This window comes from Myxine glutinosa, chromosome 11 (assembly GCF_964187855.1).
Source record: "Myxine glutinosa chromosome 11, kmMyxGlut1.1, whole genome shotgun sequence".
NCBI lineage: Eukaryota > Metazoa > Chordata > Myxini > Myxiniformes > Myxinidae > Myxine > Myxine glutinosa.
In genome coordinates, this window is record NC_136271.1 from 487,152 (window position 1) to 514,509 (window position 27,358).

Sequence of the window (27,358 nt, forward strand, 5' to 3'; positions counted from 1 at the left end):
ACATATTATAGTCTCTCTATGATCGGGTCTCAAGAACATTGGGTGTGTATCATTTACCAAGGTTCTTGTGGAGAGATCTCCATTTGGTTGAAGCATTCTAGCAAGCACTCCATTCAAAACCGTTAAGGAACGGCTGGCTTGGCAAGCGCTAGCTAGCTGCTTAGTAAATCACCACACCTCCAACCCTTGTGGGGTATATAGATTACTAGCAGAAGTACCCGGCATTGCCGGGCGGGGGAGGGGAGGGGAGGCGAGGGGGGAGGGGGGAGGGGAGGAGAGGGGGGAGGGGGGAGGGGGGAGGGGGAGGGGGGAAGGGGTGGGGGGGAAGGGAAGGAGGAGGGAGAAGGGGAGGCAAAAGGGGAGGGGGAGGGGGGAAAGGGAGGAGGAGGGGAGAGGAGGGGAGGGGAGGGGGAAGGGGAGGGGGGAGGGGGAGGGGGAAGGGGAGGGGGGAGGGGGAAGGGGAGGGGGAGGGGAGGGGGAAGGGGAGGGGGAGGGGAGGGGGAAGGGGGAGGGGGAAGGGGAGGGGGGAGGGGGAAGGGGAGGGGGAGGGGAGGGGGAAGGGGAGGGGGGAAGGGGAGGGGGGAGGGGGAAGGGGAGGGGGAAGGGGAGGGGGAAGGGGAGGGGGAGGGGGAGGGGGAAGGGGAGGGGGAGGGGGAGGGGGAAGGGGAGGGGGAGGGGGAAGGGGAGGGGGGAGGGGTAGGGTGGAGGGGGAGGGAGGAGGGAAGGGTAGGGGGAGGAGGGAAGGGTAGGGGGAGGGGGGAAGGGGAGGGGGAGGGGAAGGGGGAGGGGGAAAAGAGGGGGAGGGGAGGGGGAGGGGAGGGGGAGGAGGGAGAGGAGGGGGAGGGGAAGGGGGAGGGGAGGGGAGGGGAGGGGAGGGAGAGGGTGGGGAGGAGGGAAAGGGAGGGGAGGGGGAAGGGGAGGAGGGAAGGGGAGGGGAGGGGGGAATGGGATGGGGTAGGGTGGAGGGGGAAGGGAGGGGGAAGGGGATGGGGTATGGTGGAGTGGAGGGGGTAGGGTAGGGGGAGGGGGGAGGGGAAGGGGGGAAGGGGAGGGGGGAGTGGAAGGGGGGGAAGGGGAGAACGGAGGGGGGAGGGGAGGGAGAGGGGGGAGGAGGAGGGGAGGGGGGAAGGGGATGGGGAGGGGGAGGGGGAAGGGGATGTGGAGGGGGAGGGGAAGGGGGGGAAGGGGACGACGGAGGGGGGAGGAGAAGGACGGAGCGGGGAGGAGGAGGGGGAGGGGAGGGAGAGGAGGGAGGGGGAATGGGAGGGGAGGAAGGGGAGGGCCAGTCATCAATGACGTTGCAGTTCTCATGGGAGGAGAGCAGCACAACAATCGCGACATTGTCCTGCATCTTCGCAACAACAGCACGAAGCGGATTTTGGAGACTCACCGATCCTGTGACGCCCTCCAGTACCGGCGTTGCCGGGCGGGGGAAGGGAGATCCGTACATTCCCAACCCGTACATTCGCCCTCTCGACTCAAGCTCACTCGGACAAAAGCCTCGCACAAATTACACCGTGAAGGCCCAATGGTCATGTCTATGCCACAAATCAAGTACGTGAGCGAGTCTGGTGCACTGAATTAAAAATATATAGAACGCTCATACTCCGTGAAGAGTGTAGCCGCCGTGTCGCCATCTTGGTTAGCACGACTCGACCAACTCGCTTCGCGGATCTCGTTTGTTTTGAACGTGTTCCGGATTTTAAAAGCCAGACAACTGTTAAAATGCCATTTTGTGCGGCAATAAACTGTTCCAATCGGTTAAGAAGGGTTGTGCAAAGACGTTTCACAGCTGTTTCAAAGACGTTTAATTCATATCACTCAAAATCGACAAAAATCGACACAAAACACGATCGCACAAAAGGTGAAAAAACGCAATCGCTTTTCGCTCTGAATTACGTGCAAATGCGTGACGGAAATCACCATCGCCCAGCATCGAGTGCCAACCAAGATGGCGCCCAGTAGCTACATCTCCACCTATGTGGTGTGAATGGCAATGGTCATCTATATAATAATAGCGTAAGGACTCGACTTTGTTATCCCTTTTGCGCCGCACCCAGTGACCCGATGCCCACGGCACTAATGGATTTACGAACTACGAACCGCGCTCTTTGTTTATCACGTACAGCCATACTCAAAAAATCTGAATTAGCTGACGTTGGGGCCCAAAAGCATCCGATTAACTGCCGATACGACGCCATCTTATTGGCGTCTGCTGGGTGAAGGCGAAGCAAGCCGTCCACTGAGTGGACAATCCAGAGCATGCATTTGTGCCGGTGTCGTCGATCGCGGTGTATTCTAACCTCATCAGGTGGGTTTACCATAATTTCTTCCAACCGCGCTCTTTGTTTATCACGTACAGCCATACTCGAAAAATCTGAATTAGTCGACTTTGGGGCCCAAAAGCATCCGATTAACTGCCAATACGATGCCATCGCCAAGTGACGAAAAGTAGGCGTAGGCCTAGGCCCTACCTATCCAGTTGTTGTGTTTCCGTTGTGGCCATGATCTCAACAAATGGCGTAGGCCATGTGGCGTAGGGTAGGTCATGATCAGCCCCCCCCCCCCCTTTCGTTTCACCAGCTCCTGCATCTGCCACCGTTCATGATTATCAAAGCAGGCTTTACCCTGTTCACGATAAGGTAGAAATCAGTGAGTTGTATACGAAGAGATAAAAGGATAGCATTGACTTTGAGACGGTACGTGATAGTTGGCTGCGGCTGGCTGATTCCTATTACGAATCCATTCATTTTTCAAAAGTATATCGTAGCGTTGTCATTTAAGTAGATTGCAATAAATACGTTGTTCATATACGCACTCTTCATTCTCATCTTTCTTCCTAACTCTTACTCGGACAAGCAAATCCCCTATGCCATCCATAATGGTACACTCTATCCATACACCACATCCTCCCTTCTGTGGATGTTCCACGGGTTTCGGCTAGTTCGATATATTTCCCGTTCAGTGGTCTGGCAGCGAGGATGGAACATCACGTGATCGCTCTGAGCGAATCAGCGAGCTGCTCTGGCACTGGCTGAGATTCCGTGTATAACGTTCCTCGCTGAAATGCGCTGAGGTAAATATGAATAAAAAATATGGATCTCGTCAAATATTTTTAGGTAGGCCATGTCCTTCCCAGGCTCAATGGCCATGTCTGTGCCAAATATCAAGTATGTGAGCCTCTCCGTTTAGGAGTCTATCGGTAACACACACACACATATACACACACACACACACACACACACACACACACACACACACACACACACACACACACACACACACACACACAATGTTTTCTTTATATAGATAGTCTCTCTATGATCGGGTCTGAAGAACATTGGGTGTGTTCATTTACCAAGGTTCTTGTGGAGAGATCTCCATTTGGTTGAAGCATTCGAGCTAGCACTCCATTCAAAACCGTTAAGGAACGGCAGGCTTGGCAAGCGCAAGATAACTGCGTGGTAAATGAAATGAGCACTCCCCGGTCTTCCTCCCTTTCAGTTTCGTGTTATACAGCAGGAAAAGTGGGTTTCATTGGTGGTTTTCAATACCAAGCCTTAATTAGTGCGTTTCAAAAGGCCGCTACGAAAAACGCCACTTTAGTTGCAGGACATGTTATTTTACCCTAACTCTTGGGGGGTATATAGATTAGGGTAGATTATTCCCTCAGTTCTGTTATCAAAGCTTACCTTAGGGATTTTTCGGATTCCAAATTTCTTTATTTAATGTTATAAACAGCATTAGCGACTGGTTAAAAAGCTAATCATGTGTGTTTGTGGTTTGTAATATTTTACAAGCCCGGCTACGCCGAGGTTAGACTTCCGGTCCTGTTTTTTTTTTAACCAACTAACAAACACACACAAACCGGAGTGATCAACTTACTTGCCAATTATTTTTGTTTCCCAATTAACAAACGGATAGACAAACATACAGGGTGAAAACATAACTTCCAAGCACCTTTGGTGGCGGAGGTAATGATGGAATCTCTTCCACGTACGATACACCGCTCACAACACCATATCCACGAACATGCGCTTTTCTGGCTGCTTTCGAAGAGTTTATAAAATAAGGGTAAAATTGTGTATGCCAATGCACATTGAATCATTTAGCAGACGCTTTTATAAGTGGATATTGAGGCGAAACAACAGCAATGTTTATTTTATGAATCATTTTTCTGACTTTAAAAAGACAAGAATACCAATTTTTTAACCTCCGACGTGAAAGCTACAATTATGGCGGAATGGTGGCTACTCAAACGGCGAATTATTTTTGTACAAGTAAAAAAAGTGTTAATGTGATCAATTAGTTTGTTTATTTGTAATTATTATAAAAGAAACCACTGTCATCATTCAAAATAAGACCAAAAAATTGCATGAGCGAGTTGCCCAGGTAACAGCGGCCTTGTACAGCATGATGTTCTGGCTCCGCTGTATTTCCTTCTGGCTCTGAGGTGAGGACAAAGAGGTCGCAATATTTGAACCGGCATAGTCAGTCAACAGGCCTAAAGTCTTTCGAAAAAAATTCTCATAATAGGGAAAGGTTTTAATTTTGGAGTGTGTGTGTGTGTGTGTGTGTGTGTGTGTGTGTGTGTGTGTGTGTGTGTGTGTGTGTGTGTGTGTGTGTGTGTGTGTGTGTGTGTGTGTGTGTGTGTGTGTGTGTATATATATGTGTGTATGCATATGTATGCGTGTCTCGGTCGATGTGTATGTGTGTGTGTATATATATATATATATATATATATGTGTGTGTGGGTTTATGTATGTACGCGTGTCTAGGTCTATGTATGTGTATATGTACGCGTATGTATGGCTCTCTCTATATGTGTGTATGTACGCGTGTATGACTGTGTGTGTGTGTGTGTGTGTGTGTGTGTGTGTGTGTGTGTGTGTGTGTGTGTGTGTGTGTGTGTGTGTGTGTGTGTGTGTGTGTGTGTGTGTGTGTGTGTCATTGTGTTTATGTATGTTTGTATCATTGTGTGTGTGTGTGTGTGTGTGTGTGTCTGTGGTGTGTGTGTGTGTCATAAATTATTCAGTCATGGGAATTACCAAATGTTTGAAAGGTGCAATGAAGGATTTGGTTAGGTGCGAGAGAAATTGATGTGCTGTGCAGTCTGTACCTTGGACATGAGTGACAAACTTTTTTTGATGCAATTGATGTTCAAATTAACACAATACAGGATTGCCTAATAATAATAATAATAATAATAATAATGCATTTATTTTATATAGCGCTTTTCAGGAAGCCCAAAGACGAGGCAAATGCTCAAATTCAAAGACTATAACCCAAATTTGTAGCACTTCATTATTTTTACAAGCACCGGCATTATTTTTTTTCCTCTTTCGTGTATGCTTTAGTGCACGCATGCCTTTGAATGAACTTCTACATGTTAGTCTACTTGCCAGCAATGTGAACCCGGAAATGTTGAGTACCCCAAAGTTTTAAGTTAGAAATGTACAGTATGGGTCCCCAGCACTTAGAAACTGCCGGATGCTAACTTGCATATTTTGGGCAATTAGCAAAATTAGCATTAACCCTATCAAACATAGGCCTGGGACACTGAAATTTCTGTTTCGCTCTATTGCTCCACTTTTATTCACAGGTATTAGAGGTAACAAAGGCAAGTACCATACCAAATTAGAATAATATGACTATGGGTAAATAATATCCTCAAAATTAAAACACAAGTATACCCAAAATTATCAGAGCTGAAAAATATGTGCACTAGTTACACAACATAAAACTTCCATCAAGAAAGAGCGTCTTGCACTTCTACTACTCTGCACTGTTATAAAGCATATCCTCATCATAAAACTCATCCTCATCGTCTTCATCTTCTTCTCCTGACTCTACATTCTTGTCATATTGCTCTACTTGCTGTGAGTGTGTGTGTGTTGCAACATGTACTATCAGAGCCTTTGCAGAAGCAGTAGCTGGTACAGGCCAGGCCTGCAGCTACGCAGCTGCACTTTGCTGTTAAACAGGGCTTTAACCCAGCTTTGCAGCTACAGCTGATCATTTCCAACACGGCAGGAGGAGCAACGGGGCTTGCATCCAGGATGGGCATGATGACTCCCTCTCCCTTCTCGCCTTCCTTCTTATTCCATCCAAACTCTGTTATGTCCACAGCTGGTGGGTCAGGGCAGTCTGCTGCTTTCCAAAGCAGCACCTGTAGATGGGCACGCCGTCCATGGAGGAGAGCGTTGCGCTCTGTAGGAGGCAGTGTCTTCAGTGCTGGTGGGGTTTTGCGCTTTCGGTAGATGTCATATCTGGCGACGTTCAGAGATGCCGACTCCCTCTCGTTGTACAGAGCCAGGAAGAAACCACTCACTGCCTCTGTAATCTGTAAATCAGTAGCTCCCTCCTCTCCGATGAAGTGAAGCAGGTCACCAGGTACTACTCTCATGGCCTTGAGTGCGGACGCCTTCCCTTTCCCCGCGGGATAGGAGGTGGTGTTACATCCGGAGAGAGCATGCATAGCCAGGATGGAGCGACACTGCTCACCGAGATTCTCTACTGTCGAATTGATGTTGAGAATAGTGCCATCCCATCTCTCCATCTGCAGGTTACATGTGATACCCACCTTCCAGCACCAATAGACCATGACAACGAAAACATCAGTGTCGTCGCTGAGAATGCGGACAGTTTCAGCTCCACGACTGGCTGTATCCAACATGTATGAGATGAGGGAGACGTCAGCCTCGTCATGAGTGACAATACTGTCTGCTTTGCTGACCATCTTGATGTGATCTCCTATGCTGTGTGTGCACAGGAGCTCACCCAGTCTCCGTTTGTTTGTCTTGTTCTTCATCACTTTGTCGCGGCTAGGTAGAGGGGTTGTCAGTGAGAGTCGGTACTCTGTTGAGCTCTCCCCAGCTCTTCTCTACCTCTCGTGGTCTTTGGCAGAGACTTGCTCATACCGGTCAAAGATGACAAATGTTTCGGTGATGTAGCGATTAAGCCGGCGCCCCATGCTGGCTGCGAGGTCAGCCACAGTGCCTGACGATGGCCACACCACGTGGTAGATGAGCTGCGATGCATCAACGAGTACAACATGTGGTGGGTGGGGATTGGGGGCAAGGATTCCAAGACGCTGGACGATCACAGACTTGTTACCCTTCCTGAGGCATCCATACTCATCGATGATGGATGCAGGGACCGGGCCGAGCTCGTAGTCAAAGAGGGCAGAGAGCTCCATTCTTCTCTTGCTCCCCACCACCAGCAGCCGAGCAAACAACGCCTCAAGGTCACATATGATCTTCGCATTGACCTTCACTCTTTTTTTGGTGAATGTCATTGTCACCACCTTATTTGAGATGGGCAAATTAAATCTCTCAGGAAGTGATGAAGAGAACAGTGTGCTCATGTCCTGTCCGATCTTCAATGCATCTTGCACATTCACCTTTTCATCTGCCACCTGGCCATTTATGATATGGTGGAGGGTCGCGGTCTCTATGGTGAGTGGATGGGAGTTTTCCTGTAGCACTCTCAGGATTTTAGCCCGGTCCTCCGCGTCCAATTCCCGCCGTCCTTTACCCTCTTCTTTGTGTCTGTTGGGCTTCATTGTCTTATCCGGTGCTTCAGCATCGTCGTAAATCTCATCCAATGACTTGGAGAGATAGGAGCAGATGCCGAAAGATTGGATCCACACGGCGACCTGCTCAGGGTTGGTGGAGATGCCCTTCATGCCTCCTACTCCCTTCCCTTGCTTGATGCATGTCTGCTCCCCAAACATGTCTCCACTCACTGCAGCTGCACCATCAGAGTGGCGGCACACATGGCTTCCAGCGTAAAGGTCATCCTTGGCAGTAGCAGGAAGGTACTGCATGTCGCGCAGATGCCATGTGATCCATCTTGCGTAGTGGTGATGACCGGCAGCAAAGAAATAGGGCAGCATCTCCAAGGCAGTGTTGTTGCAGCATCCAATCACCCTCTCTTTCTGCTCGCCAGAACCTGTGAGCTATTAGGGTAGGGGTGATGAAACAATCCACCCATAGCCGGCCTGTGGGGTGCTCTCTGGCTTTCTCCAGGAATGCCGTTATCTGCTCGTGAGTCTTCTCTCCCTCCTCTAAGAAGTCATGAAGAAGAGCAGACACAACCATACGGAAGGCTCGCATAGCCTTGGGCCAGGCCTTCCCGTTGAAGATGGATTTCAGGCCTCCAAATGATGCACCGACTAGCTCCTCCACACATGTTGAATTCATCAGTTGTCCGATTGAGCCGATGAATGACATGAGAGTGTGCATCATCCCAGGTCTGAGAACCACTGATGACCATCGCTGCAGATCACTCCACTTGATCAGGCAAGCGATCACGTACAGCTGCATGTCAAACGTGATATGACTGTGGCTCATGCCAAGCTGCCTCAGTGATGTGTCTAAGTAGGCAATGGTACTGAGCACTGTATCAGGGTGGGCAGGGGGCGAGTCAAGCAGTGGTCCAAAGACACTTATCCAGGTTACGATCTGTTCAAATAAACACTAACATTGAAACTGTAGCTCAACATGAGAGTAGGGGCACTAACAGCGCAAAAAATTGTTGGGTGAAAAAAAATCCACGGCTTTTACATCCTTTTTTTCACATGAAATTTTGATCGCAGGAAATTTTAAAAAGAACACTCACGGAAAGCATATCTGTCTAAGTGTATTATGTCCAAATTTCATACAGATCCTTCAAATAGTTTGCTCACACGAAGCATTCAAACGGAGCAATAGAGCGAAACAGAAATTTCAGTGTCCCAGGCCTATGTTTGATAGGGTTAATGCTATTAATGCTAATTTTGCTAATTGCCCAACATATGCAAGTTAGCATCCGGCAGTTTCTAAGTGCTGGGGACCCATACTGTACATTTCTAACTTAAAACGTTGGGGTACTCAACATTTCTGGGTTCACAAGAGGGCTCTATAGGCTTGGCAAGTAGACTATGTGTTAACATATGCTATGAAGAGTAACAAGATATCGTTTAAATTTACGTGAAATGCAAGCACATTGGTGTATGTCTAACAACTCAGTCCCATGTATTGGATTTGAACACGAGGTTCAGGATGAGGCCATCCCATGAGGAGGCAAATGCTAAAATGGTAACCCTATCCCCAATCTATCTTCCATAACATCTAAGCTATATTGCGATTTGTAAAACGAGCATGTTAAGTAGTAACGCAATGTACTATTGCACATTGTAGATTTTCGGTGGCAAGAGAATAATTTAAGTTAGGCTTTGGACTGAAGATATGAAGCAACCGTTGATGGTTTGATGTCATCCACCGTGAGTGAGCAGGCACGCACTGCCAGGCAATGGCAGACTGGGTTGAGGACAGTTTGCTCAGGTTCTTGCAAACCCCCCTCTGGAACACGTTTGTGCAGCAGTTCCTTGAAGATCAATGCATGGGTACATTATGGTCACTTTACACTTCCTTTGTTACCCTTTGATCTCCACAGATACCCCTGCACCATCTAAAAGGAAACGAAAGTTATTTTCGTAAACACAATACGTGACTTTCAAAATGCCGTATGATTGCTAAATTAGGCCTTTTGCGCCACCATCAAATATTTTGTTCTCCTCATCTTCCCTTTCTCCTAGCTCTTCTGAAATCTCCGACACAAAATCAACAGCTCTCCCGATCTCCTCCTCTCCCGCATCTTACACTATCCTCCCCTCCCTGTCCTGTATCCGATGTTCTCCCTCGCTCTTCCTTAACGGTATGGATCTCAAACATCCGGGGCCTTCGCTCAAACCTGACTGATTTCTACATACAGGTTGCTTCAGACAAACCAGACTTAGTCACGTGAAAAAGTAAGTTCACCCCATGTAAAGTTTTGACTTTTTCAACATATTTCAACATACAGCTATTTGATCTTCATTTCAACAATATTGATAGATAAAGGTGATATAATATAACAAATATCATGAAACGTTTACATTTTGTAGTCCATTGTATAATTTAAATAAACATACATGCAAATTTCGCATGTGGAAAAAGTAAGTACACCCCTACATTTATCACTACTTCAAATACCTAAAATTAGAATCAGGTGCACCAGCTCAGGTGCAAATAATTAGAACATCGTTAGAGAGGATCTTGGAGGAACCTGTCTTATTTAAACCTCAGACATTTAGTTTGGTTTGCTCTTTGTTGTTGAAGTGTGCGGCGTCACCATGCCTTGATCAAAAGAGCTCTTTGAGGCCTTCAGAAAGAAGGTTATAGATGCCGACGAGTCTGGGAAGGAATTTAAAAAGATCTGCAAACAATTTGAAATCAATCATTCGACTGTCCGGAAGATCATCTACAAGTGGAGAAGATTCCAAACAACTGCCAACTTGTTCAGGCCAGGCCGCCCCAGCAAGTTCAGCCCGAGAGCAGACCTCAAGATGCTGAAAGAAGTCTCTAAGAACCCCAGAATGTCATCACGGGACCTACAGGTAGCTCTTGCCACTGTTGATGTCAAAGTGCACCAGTCTACCATTAGAAAGAGGCTGCACAAATTTGATCGACATGGGAGGTGTGCCAGGAGGAAACCTTTCCTGTCAAGAAAGAACATCAGGGCAAGACTAAAGTTTGCCAATGGACACCTCGGCAAAGACCAGCACTTCTGGAACAATGTGCTCTGGACAGATGAGTCAAAGGTAGAGCTATTTGGCCACAGTACCAGAAGACATGTTTGGAGAAAACCAAAGAAAGCATTTGACCACAAGAACCTGATACCAACTGTAAAGCATGGTGGTGGAAATATTATGGTTTGGGGCAGCTTTGCTGCATCAGGGCCTGGGCAGCTCACCATCATACAATCGACTATGAATTCTTCATTGTACCAGAGGTGGCTTGAGGATAATGTGAGGCCATCTGTCGGAAAGTTGAAGCTCAACCGAAGGTGGACCTTGCAACATGACAATGACCCGAAACATACCAGTAAATCCACCAAGGAATGGCTGAAAAGAAAGAAATGGAGGGTTATGGAATGGCCAAGTCAAAGCCCGGATCTAAATCCCATCGAGATGTTGTGGGGGGATTTGAAACGAGCTGTGCATGCAAGAAACCCCTCAAACATTGCACAGCTGAAAGAATTCTGCATGGAGAAGTGGGCAAAAATTTCTCCCAGTCGATGTCAGAGACTGGTAGACAGTTATAAGAAACGCCTACTTGAGGTAGTTCTGCCAAAGGGGGCAATACCACCTATTGGAGCCAAGGGTGTACTTCCTTTTTCCACATGCGAAATTTGCATTCATGTTTATTTAAATTATACAATGGACTACAAAATGTAAATGTTTCATGATATTTGTTATATTATATCGCCTTTATCTATCAATATTGTTGAAATGAAGATCAAATAGCTGTATGCTGAAATATGTTGAAAACGTCAAAACTTTACATGGGGTGTACTTACTTTTTCACGTGACTGTAATCTGCTCAACAGAAACTTTCCTCCTTCAAGATGTCTCTGATTACTTAATATCTCTCCCTCCTCTGGTAGGATAGGCCTGAGTCTCGTCCTGGAGGTGGGGTTGCTATCTTCATCAAAAACTCTCTTCCTCACTCTCCTTGCACTGCCCTCGCCCCAACCCACCCCCAGGAGTACCACTGGCTACCGCTTCCCCTACGCTCCCACCTTTTGTTCATATGTGTGTTGTACCATCCACGAAACAGTGATGACTCCATTTACATCATGGACAACATGGACCAACTTCTATCCACTCATCCCAACTCTCTCTTCCTCATATGTGACGACTTAAACTGTCATCATGCCAGCTGGCTGGGTGTGGGCACCTTTCGCACCAGCCATGGCACCTCAGCAAAGGACTTCTTCGACTCATTGGGACTGACACAATCTGTCAATTTCCCGACCTGGATCTCAGTCAACGGAGCATCTTCTCTTCGAGACTTGGTTATGACTAACTTCCCTGAAAATGTCTGCTGCTCTTCTTCTGCTGCAATCGGCTCATCTGATCATGTGCTTGTTAAAGTGGACATCTCTCTGGCCATTCTCAGAGAGCCTCCTCTGCATCGACGAGTCTGGCATTTCACTCAGGCAGACTGGCATGGTCATACCTTTTTTTTCTTTTTCCTTTTTATATACAGGATCGAGCCTCGTGAAAGAGCTAACATTTATCACACAAAAAAATCAAAAAGACACACAAAGTATATAATAAGGGGAGCGGTAGACAAGATGGGGAGAGAAGAGGAAGCACACAAACACAACATTTGAGAGCAGGGACATCAGGAGATCTGTTGGAGGAAGAGGGCTTGGGGTGAGGAGGCGTGGGAAGGGGTAGGGGGAGAAGTATAAAACACAAGGACACTGCAAAGACTTCCAGGAAAGAAGTTGGTATTTAAAAAAAGTGGATCTGGGGTGAAATTAGCGGGGGTAGAAAAGATCAAGGTTTTGGATGGGGGAAGATAAGAGATGGTGGTGAACAGCTGTTTTAAAGACCTGGAGGGAGGAGTGGGATTGAAGAGAGTGAGGGAGTTTGTTTCAGAGGCGGGAGAAAAGAGGAGTGAAGGTGAGCAGAGAGTCTTGATTTTGGCAGTTTAACCATAAGGGGGTTGCAGGCAGATCTTGTGCGACCTGTCGGAATATTTGGGGGATAGAGCTGGGGGAGCAAGGTATACTCAATAATTGTTGTCGGGACAGACAGAAAGACCACCTACCTTCCTGCGGTGAGTGAGTGAAAGGCCCCCACAATCGGCTTCATCGCGAGTGATTCCAATGATTCTGAAAGCTTTGGTTTCGACAGCGTGAAGCCGAGCTAGGTGAGAGGCAGAAGCACCGGCCCAGAGGGGAGAACAGTATTCCATTGAGCTGCGGATGAAAGCCTTGTATGTGGTGAGGAGCTGAGGTGTGCCAAGGAAGGACTTCGCACGATGCCCAGTCGGCGATGCCTAGTCGCCCAGTCGCACGACGCCCAGGATGCCCAGTCTGTGACTGGCTTTGGAGGCCAGATTTGAAATGTGGTTTCCCAGGAAAGATCATGGCAGATAGTGAGACCCAAAAGCTTGAGTGACAGAACTTCTTGGAGAGGATTTTTCAGAAAGTGGATGGGAGGGTTGTCCAGTCGGTGTTTTTGGAGAGACATAGTAAGAGTGTGAGATTTGTCAGGATTGAAAGACATGCTCCACTTGTTTGACCAGTCTGTGATTTTGTCCAGGTCTGCAGAGAGTGAGGAGGCTGCAGAATGCCGATCTGCGGGATGAGGAATGGAGCGGCAGAGAGTGGAGTCATCAGCAAAGAGATAGAGAGGATTTTCCAGAGAGTCAGAGAGATCATTGATACAACAAACAACAAACAACAACAACATGCATTTTAAGGCCATTTTCCCTGCTAGAGCGGAGGTAAGTCAAAAGAGAGATCATTGATGAAGACCAGAAAAAGCACAGGGCCCAGAACACTGCCTTGGGGAACTCCAGTCTGAACAGGAAGGGGCGATGAGAGAAACCCATTCAGGGCCACACGTTGACTTCGACTTGAGAGGAAGTCCGCCAGCCATGCGTGGAGATTTCCATGGATACAATAGGAGGAGAGTTTGGTGACCAGAGCGGGGTGCCAGACCGTATCGAAGGCACGTGATATGTCAAGGGAGACAGCTCTAATTTCCTGTTTGGCATTGAGGACCTCCATCCATTGTTGAGACAGCAGAATCAGCATGTCCAGAGTGGAGTGACCTGGTCTGAAACCAAATTCATGATCAGAGATCATGCCATTTGAGAAGAGGAAAGATTTGATATCTGAAGCAATGATGGATTCCATGACTTTGCTGATAATTGGGAGAAGGCTGTTTGGTCTGTAGTTGCAAGTATCTGTTTTTGCACATTTTTTGTGTAAAGCAGTGATGTTGGCTGATTTCCAAGCTGATGGCAGATGACCTTGAGCAAAAGATAGGGTGAAGAGAACAGAGAGAGGGAGGGAAAGAGCGGCAGAACAGGATTTTAGGACCCGTGGGCTGATGCCGTCAGGTCCAGTTGCAGAATCAGAGTCGAGGGTTGACAGAAACTTTTCCACCTTGTCAGGAGGAAAGGACACAGAGTCCAGGAGCAGCTGGGTATGACTGGGTACGGTGGGTACAGAGAGGGATGGGTTTGGGACACAAGATTTTGAGGCAAACACAGAGTTGAGGCATTCAGCTTTTTCACGTGTGGAGTCAGCTGTGTAGCCGTTTGAGATAAGGGAGGGGATGGAGGGGGAACAATCATCAGAAACAGATTTGACTAGATGCCACCAGGATTTGGAAGAGGGAGACCGATTTGAGAGTTCGGTCTTGAGAGTGGAGATATATTGTTTCCTGACTCTCCTGATGGTGGACACACACTTGTTTCGGGCTTAGTGAAAGGAAATGAGATTTCCTTCCGTTGGATTTGCTTTCCAGGAGGCAAAGGCAAGTTGTTTCTGGGCAACAGCCTCACCACAACATTCCGTGTACCATGGACGGGAGGAAGGGTATGACAACTGAAGACGAGATGGGATAAATCTGTGCATGAGAGAGAGAGCAATTTACTTTGGAAGAATTCCCAGGATGAGTTGATGTCAGAGGCGGTAGAGATGGGAGACCAGTCCAGATGATTGATGGCTGCTTGAAGACGGTGCCAGTTGGCCTGAGTGAAATGTCAGACTCGTCGACGCTGAGGAGGCTCTCTGAGAATGGTCAGAGAGATGTCCACTTTAACAAGCACATGATCAGATGAGCCGATTGGAGCAGAAGAAGAGCAGCAGACATTTGCCGGGAAGTTAGTCATAACCAAGTCGAGAAGAGAAGATGCTCCGTTGCCTGAGATCCAGGTCAGGAAATAGACAGATTGTGTCAGTCCCAGTGAGTCGCAGAAGGCCTTTGCTGAGGAGCCATGGCTGGTGAGAGCGGTACCCACACCCAGCCAACTGGCATGGTGACAATGGAAATCACCACATATGAGGAAGAGAGAGTTGGGATGAGTTGATAGAAGTTGGTCCATGTTATCAGACAGCGAGATGTAGATGGAGTCATCACTGTTTGGTGGACGGTACAACACACATACAGACTTGGCATTTAATATGGAATATTTTTTTTTTCTTGACTTGGGTTTACTTTCTTATCTCAGTATATCAATCTGGTGAGTTTCTTTTACACTTTGGTGATTTATTTGTTAAAAGAACCATGTCACTGATTGTCTGTCACAGCAAGAAGTCAACAACAGGATTATATCACAGGTGGCGTGGCAAAATGTACGGACAGGTGCATTTGATGATTGGCTTTACAGTCGGGTATACAAGGGTTGTTGCGTTCTGTATTAGTGGAAAACAACTGCTGCACGTCTCCAAATGTTATTGCCGCTTCCTCTGGAGATGGTCCGTCAACTCGACAATGCTGTTTGTCATGGAGTGGTGGCTTTACAAAATTATGGCATGAAACAGCGTGCTATTGCTCGGCAGTATGGCATCACTCAAGGTCAGGTGTCAAAGATCCTGAAACGAAATGCTCAGAGGGGTGTCAATACTCCAATACCGAGGCCAGGACATCCCCCAGAACCACAAGGAGGGATGATCGCCAGCTGCACTGGTTAGTCCGCAATGGCCGTACCAAGTCAGCTAATCGGCTTAGGGCTGAGTGGCAGCAACTGACAAATGTGCCTGTATCCAGAAGGCTAGTAAACCAACGACTGGTTCAAGCAGGCTATCGTGGCAGGCATCCCATGAGAAAGCCACGCCTGACCAGACAACACCACCAGCGCCGATTGCAGTGGGCCAGAGAGCACCGTCAATGGCAGCCAGGACACTGGAATCACGTGATCTTCAGTGACGAGTCTAGATTTCTGGTCTATCGTCAAGATGGCCGTGTCCGAGTGCGCAGACTTGTGCATGAAGCCTACACCAAAGATTGTATAGTGCCAAGAGTCCAAGATGGAGGTGGTGGGGTGACTGTTTGGGCTGCTTTTCATGCAGGGGGCAAAACTGACCTGGTTGTTCTGAATGGAAACCTGAACCAGTTCAAGTACAGGGCCATTCTGGAAGAAACATTGCCTCCATTTGCTCGTGCAGCCTTTCGAGGAAACTTTGTCTTCCAAGATGACAATGCACGGCCTCATCGTGCTCGCATGATCCAACACTTTCTTGCTGACCATGGTGTCGAGCATATGGAGTGGCCTGCCATGTCCCCGGATATGAATCCGATAGAGAACTTGTGGGCAGAATTAACGCGTCAAATCGACCACTTGGACCAGCAGCCGACCTCTGTGCGTGAATTGCAGCAGGCTATTGTCACTGCATGGCAAGCGATTCCTGTCCAAACCTTGGCAAATCTCGTGAACAGCATGCCTCAACGTGTACGTGCTCTCCTGAATGCTCGTGGGGGTTACACGAAGTACTGAGCTGTAATTTTACTGTCCGTAATCCCAGTCGTAATTTAACTTTTGTTTTTGTTAAAAAAAAATTTTGGCTAATGTGCAAAATAAAGAGATACTTCTGGAAAAAGTACAGAAGTTTAACATAGTACTGCCCATGAATTGAGTTCGATATCAGTTTACATCACTTTCAAGGATCAATTTATTTGTTTCGAAATGTCAAATGTGGTTTTTGTTTCTTTTAAAGGTCACATTAACAAAATCTAGAATAATTTCAACATAATTCCAATGAACTTTAGGTTCTAAGACATCTTGAAAAGTAAGTTCACCCCCACAAAAAAAAAATCCATATTAAATGCCAAGTCTGTATGAACAAAAGGTGGGAGCGAAGGGGAAGCCGTAGCCAGAGGTACTCCTGGGGGTGGGGTGGAGAGAGGTCAGTGCAGAGAGAGTGAGGAAGAGTTTTTGATAAAGATAGCAACCACGCCTCCAGGACGAGGCTCAGGTCTATCATACCGGAGGAGTGAGTAACCCGGGAGAGATATTAAGGAATCGGAGACATCATGAAGGAGGAAAGTTTCTGTCAAGCAGATCAAGTCTGGTTTGTCAGAAGCAACCTGTATGGAGAGATCAGTCAAGTTTGAGCGAAGGCCCCGGATGTTTGTGATCCATACCGTAAATGAAGAGGAAGGGGGAGCATCGGATACAGAACAGGGGGGGGGGGGGGGCGGCATTGGGTAAGATGTGGAAGAGGAGGATAAGGTAGGGAGAGCTGTTGAAAGTGTGTCAGAGATTTCATAATAGCTCGGAGAAAGGGAAGGATGGAGCAGACAAAAGGTTTGATGGTGATTGGGTGAGGCACAGTGAGGTGTTATTTGAGGGGGGGGGGGCAGAGCGAGGCAGAAGGTTGGGGGAGTTGGAGGTGAGAGTTGGAAGGGGGAAGAAGCGGGGAGGACGCTTTGAGGAGGAGGGGTGAGAGGAGAGAAATGGAGAAAAAATGAGGGTGGGGAGATTTGAAGGGGAGGGGTGAGGGGGGAGTTTATGAGGGGAGGGGCAAGAGGGGGATTTGAAAGGGATGGGAGATGGGGGAGATTTGGAGGGGAGGGGTGATGGGGAAGTTTTGGAGGGGAGGGGTGATGGGGAAGATTTGGAGGGGAGGGGTGAGTTTGGATTCTAGAAAGTGTTGTACGATTAATGGGATACGAACATTTATTGCAAAATGAGTTTCTTGTGACCTTCGAGGCAGAGATACGTTTAAGGACGCTGGAGCAGGGGGGGAGGGGGGTGGGGGTGGGGAGTGCCTGTGAGTTTCGGGAATGTAGGAAAGAGGAACTTTAAGAGATGGAATTTTTTTTGGAATGAATTGATTTGATGAGCAAGTCGAAAGCAAGCTTTTAAAGAGGAAGAAGAAAAAGGTGTTATATTATACGACAGAATACAGCACTTCAGGGGAAAGTTAAAACATTTTAAAATTGAATAGTGAAAACTATTTGGGGAAATGGTGGTGAAACACGTGGTCGAAGAATGGATGAACGAATAAGAACTACGAATAAACGAATAAGAACAACGAATAAGAACAAAGCAGGGAATTTTTTTTTTTTTTTTTTAGTTCAGATTTTAAGCAAGGAAGTATGGGGTGAAAAGACTGGGAAAAACTGAGAACGAAAGTAAATGGACCACAATCGACCACTGAGAGAAAACAAAGCCTCAAGGTAGGAAACAAGGCACTCGGCCGCAAAAAACCCCGCATGACATAACCGACGATTTTTTCATACAGGTTTGAGAGATTACCACCGAGAATCTTCTTAGGGACACACTATAGGTACACACACTGAAAGATAAATACAATTTCGACAAAAATACAATGTGACGCAGCTTCGAAAAACCGTGCCCTCGCCGACAACATCTCGCGAGATCCCTTCCGCCCGTCCATGGTACACTGAATCTTGTGTTGAGGCAGTTGCCCTGAAACAACTTGTCCTCGCCTCATGGAAGGCAAATCCAACTGAAAGTAATCTTAGTTTCTTCCACAAAGCTCGGAACAAGTGTGTGTCTACCATCAGGAGAGCCAGGAAACGATATCTCTCCACTCTTCAGACTGAACTCTCAAACCTATCTCACTCCTCCAAATCCTGGTGGTGTCTGGTCAAATCTGTTTCTGGTGTTCCTTCCCCTTCTATTCCCTCCCTTACCTCAAATGGCAACACAACTGACACTGCACGTAAAAAAGCTGAATGCCTCAACTCTTGTGTTTGCCTCAAAATCTAGTGTCCCAAACCCATCTCTCTCTGTACCCACCTTACCCAGTGGAACACAGCTGCTCCTGGACTCTGTGTCCTTCTCTCCCTACAACGTGGATAATTTTCTGTCAAACCTCGACTCTGATTCTGCAACTTGTTAGGTGCTCCTCCCAAAACCCCAGTCACGGTGTACCTCCGAGCCCCGAGAGGAGTCACGGCAGAAAGATGTGTTATTCTGTATGTCAAAGATCAATGGTGAAACCACACCAATTGTTACCAACAAACAAGTATTGTATTAAGGTCACACAAGAATAACAGTACAATAAGAATATTAATCAATTGTACAACCAATATATCATTCCTATGATGGTACCATCAGTTTCGTACAATATAACTCACTGTGCTCCAAGTAAGCGAAAATAACATGCCCAATGTCTCTGTCCCAGCTTCAAACCAAAGTCGATCCACGCTCTAGTGATCGTCAGAACGATGTTGTATCGAGACCAGAATCCCGCTCGGTTGACAGTCACACTGCCAAAGATAGGCAAAAGTGTCCTCAAGAGGCGGCTGGGAAATCACACCTTCGGGTATGGACGTTCAACGGCTCCCAATCGGCGAACCGCAAATTCACACTCAAAATCCACGTTACACACACACACCAGGTTAACGTCTGGATGCGGTGAAATGGTTGAAGCGAGGTGAAAAACCTGGAGTGATGCGAATATCCAGCACGAGGCAAAATGGCCAACGGTCCGTTCTCGAGAGGTAACGGCACTCCAATGATTCTCTTCGGAATCAACCGCAAAACCTGTCACGCAGGTTTATCTGTCACAGCGATAACAACTCTGTCGCAGGAATCCCTTTCCCAGGAACCCCAAAGTTCACTCGTGACCCTCGTTTGCCAGCGTTTGCTCAAAACCTCAACGCAGGTCGGCTCCTTCTCCGACCTCACTCGCTCCGCCTCCTTTTCCTCCTCTTCTTCCTCTTCTTCTTCTTCGTCCGGTTCCCGATCCGGTTTCCGGTTTCTTTTGAAACACTAACTTTTTTTTACCTTTTGAAAACAGCTATCTCCAATTCACTTAAACGATAACAATAATAGTACAAGGAACCAAAAATGTTTACAGTGGATGAGAACCACAACAACGGAAGTGACGAATCCGTAACAAACTGGACCAGACGGCATCAGCCCAAGGGTCCTAAAATCCTGCTCTGTCGCTGTATCTCACCCTTTCTCTGTTCTCTTCACCATATCTTTTCCTCAATGTCATCTGCCATCTGCTTTGAAATTATCCAACATTACCGCTTTGTACAAAAAGGTGTAAAAACAGATCCTTGCAACTACACACCAATAAACCTGCTCACAATCATCAGCAAGGTCATGGAATCCATCATCGCTTCTGACATCAAATCCTTCCTCTTCTCCAATTGCATGATCTTGGATCATCAATTTGAATTCAGACCAGGTCACTCTACTCTGGACATCCTGCTTCTGCTGTCTCAACAATGGATGGAGGTCCTCAATGCCAAACAGGAAATTAGAGTTGTCTCCCTTGACATATCACGTGCCTTCTATACGGTCTGGCACCCCCCTCTGCTCTCCAAACTCTCCTCCTACAGTATCCATGGAAATCTCCACACATGGCTTGCGGACTTCCTCTCCGGTCGCAGTCAACATGTGGCTCCAAATGGAATTGTCTCATCTCCTCTTCCTGTTCAGGCTGGAGATCCTCAAGGCAGTGTTCTGTGCCCTGTACTATTTCTGGTCTTCAGCACTGATCTCTCAATGATCATCAATGATCATCAATGACATTTTACACACAATGACAAAATCACAAGCTGGTCAAACAAGTGGAACATGTCTTTCAATCCTGACAAATCTCATGCTCTCACTTTGTCTCTCCGTCAAGACCATCTCGAAAACCCTCCCTTCTACCTTCTCACCAATCCTCTCGAAGTTCTGTCACTCAAGCTTTTGGCTCTCACTATCCGCCATGATCTTTCCTGGGAAAACCACATTTCCAAGCTTTCCTCCAAAGGCAGTCGCCGACTAGGCATCCTCCGTCGTGTGAGTCCTTTCTTGGCACTTCTAAGCTCCTCACCACATACAAAGCTTTCATCCGCAGCTTGATAGCGTACTGCTCTCCCCTCAGGGCTGATGCACCTGCCCCATGCCGAGCTCGGCTTCACGCTACAGAAACCAAGCCTTTCAGAATCGTTGGTATCTGCCGTGATGAAGCTGATTCTGCGGGCCTTTCACTCTCTCACCGCAGGCAGGTTGGTGGTCTTCCTGTCTTCTACTGACTCCTCTCTGGCCTAACTCCCCCTGCTCTGTCTGTGCTCTGTCCCCCAAATATTCCTGCAGGATGCACAAGATCTGCCAGCAACCCTCTTCTGGTGAAACTGCCAAAATCAAGACTTTCTGCACAACTCTACTCTTTCATTCCTCTTTTTACACACTATTATTTAACTTTATCTGAACTTTGTTTGTTTGTCCCGGTTCAAATATTTCAGCCGTTCGTTTTCTTGGTTCCATACGTCCGAGAGAGTTGAAAATCGGCCCATGGTCCTCTTTTCTGGTACATTTTCATCTATCAAGATGTAATTATAAAAAGAAAATGTTTAATAAAAATTAAATGAATTATGTTTTTTTTTCATAAAAAAATAAAAGTGTGTTGCCCTAAAAAAAAAGTTTTCATTTACTTGTTTCCCACCTCTGAAACAATGTCCCACACTCCTCTCCCTCCGTCTTTATGTCTTTAAAACAGCTGTTCACCACCATCTCTTATCTTATCACTACCATGCCCCATCCAAAACCTTGATCTTTTCTACCCCTGTTAAAACACCCCAAATCTACCTCTTACCATCTCTAACCTCTTTCCTGAAATTCTTAGTAGTGTTAATTTGCTTCATACCCCCCTCCCCCCAGCCTTCTCTCTTCAAGGGGGGTGAACACTTTCTGCAAGCATTGAATGGTCCGCTGACTTAATTGAACTGAATAATGCTAAGGGATGCAAGTATGCTTTAACCGTTATTGATTTGAGGAGTACATATGCTTGGGTTGTTCCTTTGAAAAACAAAAGAGGTAATGCTCTTATGTTAGCCTTCAGTGAGATACACTACATGGCCAAAAGTATGCGGACACCCCTTGCAATTAGTGGATTTGGCTGTTTCAGCCACACCCATTGCTGACAGGTATAATCAATATAATCAAGCACACAGCCATGCAATATCCATATACAAACATTGGCAGTGGAACGGGCCGTACAGAAGCGCTCAGTGCCTTTCAATGCGTACTGCTTTCAATGTGGTGCCGTCATGGGATGCCACCTTTCCAACAAGTCAGTTTGTCAAATTTCTGCCCTGCTGGAGCTGCCCTGGTCAACTGTAAGTGCTGTTATTGTGAAGTGGAAACGTCTAGGAGCAACAACAGCTCAGCCACAAAGTGGTAGGCCACACAAGCTCACAGAACAGGACTGCTGAGTGCTGAAGCGCTTAAAAATCGTCCGTCCTTAGTTGCAACACTCACTACCAAGTTCCAAACTTCCTCTGAAAGCAACGTCAGCACAACAACTGTTCATCGGGAGCTTCATGAAATGGGTTTCCATGGCCGAGCAGCCACATACAAGCCGAAGATCACCATGCGCAATGCCAAGCGTCAGCTGGAGTGGTGTAAAGCTCGCTGAGATTGGACTCTGGAGCAGTGTAAACGCGTTCTCTGGAGTGATGAATCACGCTTCACCATCTGGTAGTCCGATGGATGAATCTGGGTTTGGCGGATGCCCGGAGAACACTACCTGCCCGAATGCATAGTGCCAACTGTAAAGTTTGGTGGAGGAGGAATCATTGTGGAAGAGGAGGAAGAGGTAGGGAGAGCTGTTGAAAGTGTGTCAGAGATTTCAGAATAGCTCGGAGAAGGGGAAGGATGGGACAGACAAAAGGTTTGATGGTGATTGGGTGAGGCACAGTGAGGTGTTATTTGAAGGGGTGCAGAGCGAGGCAGAAGGTTGGGGGAGATGGAGGTGAGAGTTGGAAGGGGGAAGAAGCGGGGAGGATGCTTTGAGGAGGAGGGGTGAGAGGAGAGAAATGGAGAAAAAATGAGGGTGGGGAGATTTGAAGGGGAGGGGTGAGGGGCTGTTTTTCATGGATCCGGCTCGGCCCCTTGGTTCCAGTGAAGGGAAATCTTAACGCTACAGCATACAATGACATTCTAGAGTCGAGACGATTGTGTGCTTCCAACGTTGTGGCAACAGTTTAGGGAAGGTCCTTTTCTGTTTCAGCATGACAATGCCCCTGTGCACAAAGCAAAGTCCATACAGAAATGGTTTGTCGAGATCAGTGTGGAAGAACTTGACTGGCCTGCACAGAGCCCTGACCTCAACCCCATCGAACACCTTTGGGATGAATTGGAAAGCCGACTGTGAGCCAGGCCGACTCGCCCAACATCTGTGCCCGACCTCACTAATGCTCTTGTGGCTGAATGGAAGCAAATATTCGCAGCAATGTTCCAACATCTAGTGGAAAGCCTTCCCAGAAGAGTGGAGGCTGTTCTATCAGCAAAGGGGCGACCAACTCCATATTAATGCCCATTATTTTGGAATGAGATGTTCGTCGAGCACATACAGGTCTGATGTTCGGGTGTCAACATACTTTTGGCTATGTAGTGTAGTTTGGAAATGTTTAAGAAAACCAAAGACGTTATGGACTGATGAGGGAACAGAGTTCTATAACAAAACATTTATGAATGTCCTTATATTAAGGGTAATGGTATCATATTATACAGCACTTTTATTGAAGGAAAGGCAGCTGTTACTGAGCGTTTTAAGCATGCTTTATTAGAGAGACTATACAAATTATTCACTCAACTTGGTCATCAGCAATGGGTATCTTTAATTTAAAACATTATAGATGATTACAATAATACAGTTCATTCCTCAATAAAATCAAAACGATCAAAAACATTTCTAAAATTAGAGTACAAAAGGAGGATAACTTGAGAAAACCAAAGTTCAAAGTTGGTGATATTGTAAGAATATACAGATGGAAAAGCCATTTTGAGAAAGGTTATCCAAAGAGATGGACTAATTAATTCTTTAAAATTGTTACAAGCTGTAATAATAGTGTGTGATCAGAGGCTAAAGGGGTAAAGAGGAGTGTGATTAAAGACAGCATACATTTCAAACATCATTATAACTGTAGCTTATAGTGAAGAGGGAAGAGTATAGATAGATGAATACTATTAGACGTTATTCTCATCAACTATATACAGAGGAGGTAAATAAGAAGGCATTGGGCACTTTTGATGATAAGAAGTTTATTTTAAATAATGGTATTGATACACTCCCATATGGATATAAGATATGAGATAAAATTTAAAAGTTAGGATTTTAAGAGATAAGATTTAAGGTGTTCAAATTGGGTTTGGGGGGTTTAAGGACAACTTTTTTTTCTTTTTTTTTATATACTATAAAACTGATACTGAATACTGAATTCGAGGCTCGTGAAAGAGCGAACATTTATTTCACAAACAAATCAACCAGACAAACAAAATATTTAAAAAGAGGGAGCGGAAGACAAGATGGGGAGAGAAGGGGAAGCACAAAAACACAACATTTGAGAGCAGGGAGAAGTGTGGGAGGGAGAGGGCTTGGGGGGAGGAGGCATGGGAAGGGGGGGGGGGGGAGGTATAAAACACAAGGGGACCGAAATTAGCGGGGGTAGAAAAGATCAAGGTTTTGGATGGGGGAGGATAAGAGATGGTGGTGAACAGCTGTTTTAAAGACCTGGAGGGTGGAGTGGGATTGAAGAGAGTGAGGGAGTTTGTTCCAGAGGTGGGAGAAAAGAGGAATGAAGGAGTGAAGGTGAGCAGAAAGTCTTGATTTTGGCAGTTTAACCATAAGAGGGTTGCAGGCAGATCTTGTGCGACCTGTAGGAATATTTGGGGGACAGCCCAGAGAGAGCTGGAGGGGGCAAGGCCAGAGAGGAGTCGGTAGAAGACGGAAAGACCACCAACCTGCCTGCGGTGAGTGAGGGAAAGGCCCTTGGAGTTAGCTTCATCGCGGGAGATTCCAATGATTCTGAACGCTTTGGTTTCAACAGCGTGAAGACGAGCGAGGTGTGAGGCAGGAGCACCAGACCAGAGGGGAGAGCAGTATTCCATAGAGCTGCGGATGAAAGCCTTGTAAGTGGTGAGGACTTTTGGTAAGTTTGGTGAGGTAAGTTTGGAGGCCAGATTTGAAATGTGGTTTTCCCAGGAAAGATCATGGCAGATAGTGAGACCCAAAAGATTGAGTGACAGAACTTCTTGGAGAGGATTATTCAGAAAGTGGATGGGAGGGTTGTCCAGTCGGTCTTTTCGGAGAGACATCGTAAGAGTGTGAGATTTGTCAGGATTGAAAGACATGTTCCATTTGTTTGCCCAGTCTGTGATTTTGTCCAGGTCTGCAGAGAGTGAGGAGGCTGCAGACTGCCGATCTGAGGGATGAGGAATGGAGCGACAGAGTAGAGTCGTCAGCAAAGAGATAGAGAGGATTTTCAAGAGAGTCAGAGAGATCATTGATGAAGACCAGAAAAAGCACAGGGCCCAGAACACTGCCTTGGGGAACTCCAGCCTGAACAGGAAGAGGAGATGAGAGAAACCCATTCAGGGCCACACGTTGACTACGACCAGAGAGGAAGTCCGCCAGCCATGCGTGGAGATTTCCATGGATACCAAAGGAGGAGAGTTTGGTGAGCAGAGCAGGGTGCCAGACCGTATCGAAGGCACGTGATATGTCAAGGGAGACAGCTCTAATTTCCTGTTTGGCGTTGAGGACCTCCATCCATTGTTGAGAAAGCAGAAGCAGCATGTCCAGAGTAGAGTGACCTGGTCTGAAACCAAATTGATGGTCAGAGATCAAGCCATTGGAGAAGAGGAAAGATTTGATATCTGAAGCAATGATGGATTCCATGACTTTGCTGATAATTGGGAGAAGGCTGATTGGTCTGTAGTTGCTAGGATCTGTTTTTGCACCTTTTTGTGCAAAGCGGTGATGTTGGCTGATTTCCAAGCAGATGGCAGATGACCTTGAGCAAAAGAAAGGGGGAAGAGAACAGAAAGAGGGAGTGAAAGAACTGACTCCTTTTGTCTAAGAGTCTGTGATATTCGTGTTATAAAGACCTTGATTGGGCTAAAGTTGCTGATTGGTTTTTAATATAAACTAAAAGTTTGATATAGGAGATTACAATAACCTATGCGAAAATTAAGGAGAGTTAAAATTTAAACCGCCCTCCCTCTACGGCCTACGGTAATATGGCGGAAAATGTTGGTTCTGAGATTAGGCCACTAATCGTACGGAACGGGCGGAACGAGCGTAAACGAGTGTATACGAGTTGGTTCTAAGACAAGTCCTGCGAAAAAGGACTTGTCTCAGAACCAACATTTCCTCCCTACTAGCATCTTATTCAGATAAGCAGTCCATTTACTGGAAGCCATCTGTCGGGAGTTTGTGTAGCACACGTCCGTCCACTTGGGCCTTGCACCAACACATATGGTCGGGAGTTTGCACTTTGAGCAGCCCGCTCGGCGAGCTGAGAAAGTTATCCAAGTCTTTCGTTGTGCATAGGCACAGCCATTTCTTTCCAGTGCTTTTCCAATAATTTTTGGCTTATCTCAGAAGCTTTTTGAGCCATTTGGGGGTAATGCTCCTTATCTTGCTCACATGAAATACTTTATGGTGTCTCGGAGATCGATATTTCCTGAGGTTTTTGCGCATGCGCACCGAGCATTCTGGGGCAGATTATGTCATTTCGAAAGCCCATTATTGGAAGCTCACAAAAATGTAAGTGATGTCTCGTGTTTCAAATAAATTACCAGGAAATTCACAGTTGGATTATATATAATTGAGCATGTAATGGTGCATTTGTCAGAAATGGATGTGAAGTGAAAATTATATAATGATCAGATCTAGTGATTCTTAGTTTACAAAATTTGAGTTTGGTTTCACTTGACCGACTGCCATAAATTTTCCTGTGCTTGCCATGCAAAGCATTTAGAAATTAGCCAACCACCATATGCATTCTCTTATTTATCCCCAATAATAAAATAATGAATTATAATTGCTTGTGTGTCTGTATTCACCTGTTCGTATGTTACTTGTCCCACCTTGTTATCCAGTGTTTGACCCCGGTGAGGAAAACAAGTTTGCGTACACAGAGATACACCAGGAATACAAAAAGAGAGTGAGTCATTGTGCCTATTTTACAAACTTGTAGTGTTGTTTCCTTAAATAACTAGATGGTATTCATAGAGATACACCAGGAATACAAAAAGAGAGTAAGTCATTGTGCCTATTTTACAAACTTGTAGTGTTGTTTCCTTAAATAACTAGATGGTATTCATAGAATACTTAGCCTTCGCAGTCAACTTGTTGTGAGCCAACTCTTCTGTTTTTGAACATTGTTTTTCTTTGATCCAATATGGCTGCCAGACCACGTGAGCGATGAAATCATAAATTTATATTCTCTAATATAATTGTTGCATAGATCACGCTCAATACATTTCAAACTGATCAGACTAAGCGTTGTCCCTGTCGAATTATGACATCATAATTATGACACCAATGACGTCATCGTTAACAACACCTATTCCCCATATGGAGTTCTTTACAATGAGCCATGTTTCATTTTTTTCCAAGCAGCGGTTTTGGAGATTATAGAGGTGCAACATTTTTTGGTTTTTCCAAGATAGTGCCTGTACCACATGACCTATGACGTCATGATTATCATTAAAATATTCTAAAGGAGGAGGCACTCCTTTGGTGAAAATTTCGTGTCCATCAG

At 46.4% G+C, this 27,358-nt stretch overlaps 2 protein-coding genes across 6 annotated transcripts in view; one reads left to right on the forward strand and one right to left on the reverse strand.

Moving 5' to 3' along the window:
- LOC137417753 (alpha-soluble NSF attachment protein-like) overlaps positions 1-3,508 on the reverse strand; it is a 323,838-nt gene extending 320,330 nt beyond the window's left edge. Inside the window, exon 1 of the mRNA XM_078786322.1 lies at positions 3,359-3,508. The gene's annotated coding sequence lies outside the window, so the exon portion shown is untranslated. The remainder of the gene's footprint in view (positions 1-3,358) is intronic.
- Positions 3,509-4,217: 709 nt separating this feature from the next.
- The window catches only part of CFAP36 (cilia and flagella associated protein 36), a 170,991-nt gene continuing 147,850 nt past the window's right edge, over positions 4,218-27,358 (forward strand). The window contains exons 1-3 of one of the 5 annotated variants that reach the window (XM_068130035.2): positions 4,218-4,453; positions 9,278-9,388; positions 26,694-26,758. In XM_068130035.2, coding sequence (XP_067986136.1) covers positions 9,295-9,388; positions 26,694-26,758 — 159 coding nt within the window. In that variant the 5' untranslated portion in view covers positions 4,218-4,453; positions 9,278-9,294. Of the gene's footprint in view, positions 4,454-9,270; positions 9,389-26,693; positions 26,759-27,358 lie in introns of all 5 variants that reach the window. The other 4 variants (XM_068130033.2, XM_068130034.2, XM_078786325.1 and 1 more) reach the window with 4 other exon arrangements.